The sequence below is a fragment of the Sinocyclocheilus anshuiensis genome, unplaced genomic scaffold (genome assembly GCF_001515605.1).
Source record: "Sinocyclocheilus anshuiensis isolate Anshui unplaced genomic scaffold, SAMN03320099.WGS_v1.1 scaffold412, whole genome shotgun sequence".
NCBI lineage: Eukaryota > Metazoa > Chordata > Actinopteri > Cypriniformes > Cyprinidae > Sinocyclocheilus > Sinocyclocheilus anshuiensis.
The window spans coordinates 1,858,762-1,863,941 of NW_015558661.1; the positions used below are offsets into that span (position 1 = coordinate 1,858,762).

The following is a 5,180-nucleotide window of genomic DNA, read 5'->3' on the forward strand; positions in this document are numbered from 1 at the left end:
AGTTTGGGCACCCCTGTCTTGGAGTCTCTACTAATGAGCTGATGACCTAAATCAGGTGTGTTTGATTAAGGAGACATGCAAAATGTGCAGTGTTGGGGTGCCTCCAGGACCAGGGTTGGGAACCACTGTCCTAACCTAGTGAGCTGCCTATATAGACAGCATTATTTGACAACACAGACGCATTTGAACGCGCTCAAAGATGCTGTCTAGATAGGGAGCTCAATTGGTTTTCGAAACACAGCGAACACCGAAACTACCTAACGTTACAGACCGAAACCAACAGAAACACACACACCTGTCCGCGACATTTCCCTGTGTTTTATAGGAAGTTAAAGGCAGTTACGTAGAACTGCAGGGCGTCAAATAGTTGAATATTACCTTTTGTGAGCTTTTATGATGTTTTGAGATAAATTAAAATATTTCAAGCTAGTCATACTACATTAAACGAGGATTTAAGATTGGTGAAGGCGTTTCGCGTCGTTTACCTCACACAGTAAATACATTCTTATATTACTGTTCACCTGTCTAATATTATTAACTATTTAGCCATTTCATGGTGAAATAAAACTAATTCCAACAACTCACCCTAGAGTAGAGTTCAGTCACAGACATGATCCCAAATAGAGCAGCTCCCACCTAAACTAGTTACATCAGCACACGTAAGGTTAATATATCTCCGTTTGAATACGATATTCGATATTCCCAACAAGTTTTATAATCCAGGTTTCCTGTGTCCTGTCATCACTCCATGTCGTCCTGTCGAGCTGGTTTGTACTTTTGAACTCCCTCTGACTGCTAATGTTAGCGCGTTAGCCGCGCCTGATCACGGCAGGTGTCTGTCCCCATAATTGAAGTTGAGTTGGACAAGCCCCTTTCATCTCCTCCTCCACATATTAAAAATCAAGTTAAAATAAGCGATGACCACGACTAATCACTGAGTCATAATACTGACTAAAAGGTACCGGTTACATATGAGAAAAAGTATGTAATTGTCAAAAAGAAGGAGTGAAGTTGCTTCCTTTCTCCTTGGACTGCTATCATGCCGACTGACATGACCGCAGTGACAGAGGCTCATGGATCAATGGCACAATTCAGCGTGTCTACAGCGACACCCTCTGGCCAATTACAGCACTGCACTAAAAATAACATTGTGACGGAAATGAGAATGTCGTGGTTAATTCTAAGTGAAGATTTAATGACCGTCCGCTTGTTTCTATTTAGACAGCAATAAGAAAATATTACTAGTGCATTTTTAAAGCGTTTGCCTTTGTAAAAGTGTCGTTTACATTTAAATTAGTTCTGAACACCAAATGAGGAGAAATGCAAAGCTACAAGCATTTGTCTCATAGCTGTAAATGAGATGTAAATATACACGTATGTGTGAATGACAAATAATGATGTCCAAAAGTAAAAAAATGAGAACACTTTTAAAAATCTAAAAACTTATTGAAAAAAAAAGAGATGAGGGCCTAAAAAGATCCTCTCTAGTTTACTTATCATATGACAATATTTTAAAACAAACCAAAATCCTAAACAAAGGCACTTCCTTTAATAAATCCAATATTTTTTTCCCCAAGTTTTTCTTTATTTTTCTGTATTGCACTTCTGCTCTAGCTTGTGTACCACTAGCTTAAACTGAAAACTTGCCATTATATACTGTGAATACTGATAGCTGAGTTTGGGTCTTATGATAAATTGTTAGTGTTGGTCCTCATTTGTAAGTCACTTTGGATAAAAGCATCTGCTAATTGACTAAATGCAAATTTAAATGTAAAATAGCTGCTTATTTTGTTTTTAAGAAATAACAATATCAACTTTTTCCAATAATGTAATTTTTTTAGAGACTGTTTCTTTTCTCTGGACAGTTATTCCATACATATTTGCCTTTAGACCAAACAAAAATGTCAAAAGTAAAAATTCTAAATTTACTTTTAAATCAAAAATTGAATAAATATTTCTTCTAGAAAATGAGTATTCAAGTCAATTTTTTAATTAACTGCAGTCTTATTTACATTTTTATTTATAATTTTTGAATGGCTTAATAGATCCAGACAAAAAAAATAAAAAATTTAAAAATTTAAAAAATATATATATTACTAAATGCAGTGTGTTTTTGACAGTCATCTGAGAGCATTTTAGATTACATGAATGTTTACCCCATTAAATTATTATAACTTTAAATTACTTTTTTGTCTCCATCTAGACCTGGAAATACATAGTGCTAAAATAGTCTACATATTACACAGTATAAGCTATTAAATGCTTAGAAACACATCATTGCACCAAGATTACATAACTAATTGGGCCCATTTCATACAATGTGAATTTGAACACAAGACTCTATATATACACATGTACTTTCTTGTGTTTCTCAGAAATATTTGAGAGCAGAAGCTGCCTTGACTAATCAGATAATGTGGACTGTGTATGCTCAGTGTCTGCATCATTAATCAAAGACACAAAGCTGAGCAACACAGCAGCCTCTCTACTCTTATCTTCAAAATGCAGAGCGGACACAAGCCATGAGTAAACCATAGGATGAAACATAAATTCAGAAGGAGAAAAGCCTAAGTACTGTTCACATCCTGAATAAAGACAGAAAAAATACATTAACAGATGCATTAACGTGTTTAGCTTAATGTATTTATTCATAAAGCTGTAACCTGTAACTCTCAGTGGACCACATACTGTAATTAATGTGATGTGGAAATCTAAAATGAAAGAGTAGCAATGCCTGACCTACCTTGACATAAAGTTCATGTTCACGCATCTTCTTTTAGAAATTATACAAATATCCACAGACACAATGATCATCAGAGCTGTTGTATATTCCTCATGTCATGCTTAAAAAGATTGTATAGCGTTACTTTGCCGAATTTTGTAGTCTCAAACTGGCTTGGGTAAAAGTTAAACTTGTCTGAACAGCCAGGTGAGAAAGAAAAATGACAAAAATGACATCAGACCAATTGCTCCACACCCATACCACTCCTAGGTAAGGTATTGGGTGTTGACTAACTTCTTCACCATATACGAGCTGCCGTGGTATTTGCAGTCAAAAGTTTTCCACCCACTCATTCACCCACTAATCATTTAACCCAGCAGCTTATTGGTCTAAAACCTTGTTGCTAAATCATTATGGAAATAATCTGCATGTTAACTGTGTCATTTTTTAACTTTAACCTTTTGACCCCTTTTGATACTATGTTTCATAGCAACCCTGGACAGTTTCCCATTGTTTTTAATTAGATGCTTGGTGTTAGACACGTTGTATAAGGATGTCTGACTGACTTGCAAAAAGAGGACACTATTCACAGTCTATTCATTGAAATGATTAGCTTTCTTTAAATAATTAACTTTTAAAGATGCAAATATCTACCTCAAAACAAGTTAATCCAGTCAGACTTGTATTTAAGTCTGAATACAAACTTTAGCACAGGGATAATGAATCTGATCACAGATCACACGAATGTGTAAAATATACAACATCTAGTTATTCAGAAATTAGCATGTAAGGTATTTAAGCATGGAAGTTCACTGAAAGTTTTTTTTATTTTTATATAATTTTTAGGATATTTTATACTCATGCTATGAATAATGTTGAGAATAGAATGTGTTGGATTTATGCCAACTGTGCACCAAAGTTGGAGCAGGGGCGCTCTCGTCTCCTGAAGAGATGAACTGCTGTGGTTCCAGATCTTGGCCTTGAGAGGATGTCCTGGATCTTCTTATTGTACTGCTCCTGGTACCATAGACCCCTCTGGAACTTGTGTTCTTTCTCAGCTTGTTCTGCTTCATGAATGCGCTGGCGGTGCAGCATCTGAGCCAATAAATCAGCCTTATATTCTTGAGTGGCCTCCTTTAAACTGGAAATTTAGGAAACAAAATATTATTTTTTGTATGTAGGTATGATTAAGTTGAACAACTTTGACAGACAGGAACCTACCGAATCTTTTCTTCTTCATCCAGCAATTTGTTCTCTTCAAGGATTCTGTCGAGTTCCTCTCTCTCTTTGAAAGGCTCAGCCTGTTTCAGCATATTCTCATTTACTAAAGAAAGAGAAAAATAGCACTGTCATAATATATATTTTATATTAATATAATAATCATAATATACCATATATTATATGATACATTATATATATCTTTTAGTGTTTGTGTGTGTGTGCATATATATATATATATATAATGAAATGTTTTTGTAGATAAAATATATAATATAAAATAAAAAAAGTATATATATATATATATACACACACATATATTGATATTATGGCTGTTTTTAAAGCATTTTTCTTACACTTCTCCTGGATCTGCAGTCGGCGAGTGTCTATGACATCCTTCATAAGTCGGTCTCTTGCTGCCTTTTCCTGACGCCACTGTGCCTCCCTGCGGGCCCAGGCCTGCTGCAGCTCTGATTCAAATAGCTGCTCCGTCTCAGCTTCTTGCCGTTTCTGCTCTTCCAGCTGCTCTGCCAGATACTCCCTGTACCTGCGCTGCACTTCTTGAAACTCCAGCTGTTTAGGAAGAGCATTTTATAAAAAATGAGAAATTTACATTTCTTTAAGTGATGGTCAAAAATGGCCACAGTGTTGGCTGAAATCTAACCTTTTTGAGGACCTCATCTTGCTTTTCATCTCTCTTCAGTCATTAGCTGCTCCAGGATGCTCATATCCAGAGCCAGCTCTTCCTGCCGATCTCGTGCCAGGCGCTTCATCTTCAGCCGAAGCAAAAGGTCCAGCTTTTATGTCGTTTCTCCTGGTCTTGGAGCTTCTGTCTGTGTTCTCTCTCTGCCTCCACACGAAGCATCTCCCTGTGCTCTCTCTAAGGAGCACAGCGTTCACACAAGTGAGTGTCGCACCTTCAAAGTTTTACTGTATTTTTAAACATTTTTTAATGCAGCAAGACAATTTAGGCATCACAACATTAAAATGCATTGTTTGTAAAGATTTGTTGAGATTTGCTAAAGATTATATTTAACAGTGGTATACTTTTTTTTTTATTCATGAAGTTTTTAAATATTATTTTTAACAAGATAATTGTATAATATTTACATTTATTTATTTATTTATTTATTTATTTATATCATTTTAACATTTGTTTATATTTAATAATATAAGTGTATATTAAATAATATATACTGTATATAAACATATTATTAAATATTAATATAATTTTTTATTT

General features: G+C 35.0%; 1 protein-coding gene and 1 pseudogene across 1 annotated transcript in view; both read right to left on the minus strand.

Annotated features, from left to right (window-relative positions):
* Nucleotides 1-1,047, minus strand: part of LOC107681073 (unconventional myosin-Vb-like) — a 59,192-nt gene extending 58,145 nt beyond the window's left edge. Inside the window, exon 1 of the mRNA XM_016477220.1 lies at nt 586-1,047. Coding sequence (XP_016332706.1) covers nt 586-612 — 27 coding nt within the window. The 5' untranslated portion in view covers nt 613-1,047. The remainder of the gene's footprint in view (nt 1-585) is intronic.
* A 2,557-nt stretch (nt 1,048-3,604) lies between these two features.
* LOC107681125 (cilia- and flagella-associated protein 53-like) overlaps nt 3,605-5,180 on the minus strand; it is a 4,066-nt pseudogene continuing 2,490 nt past the window's right edge.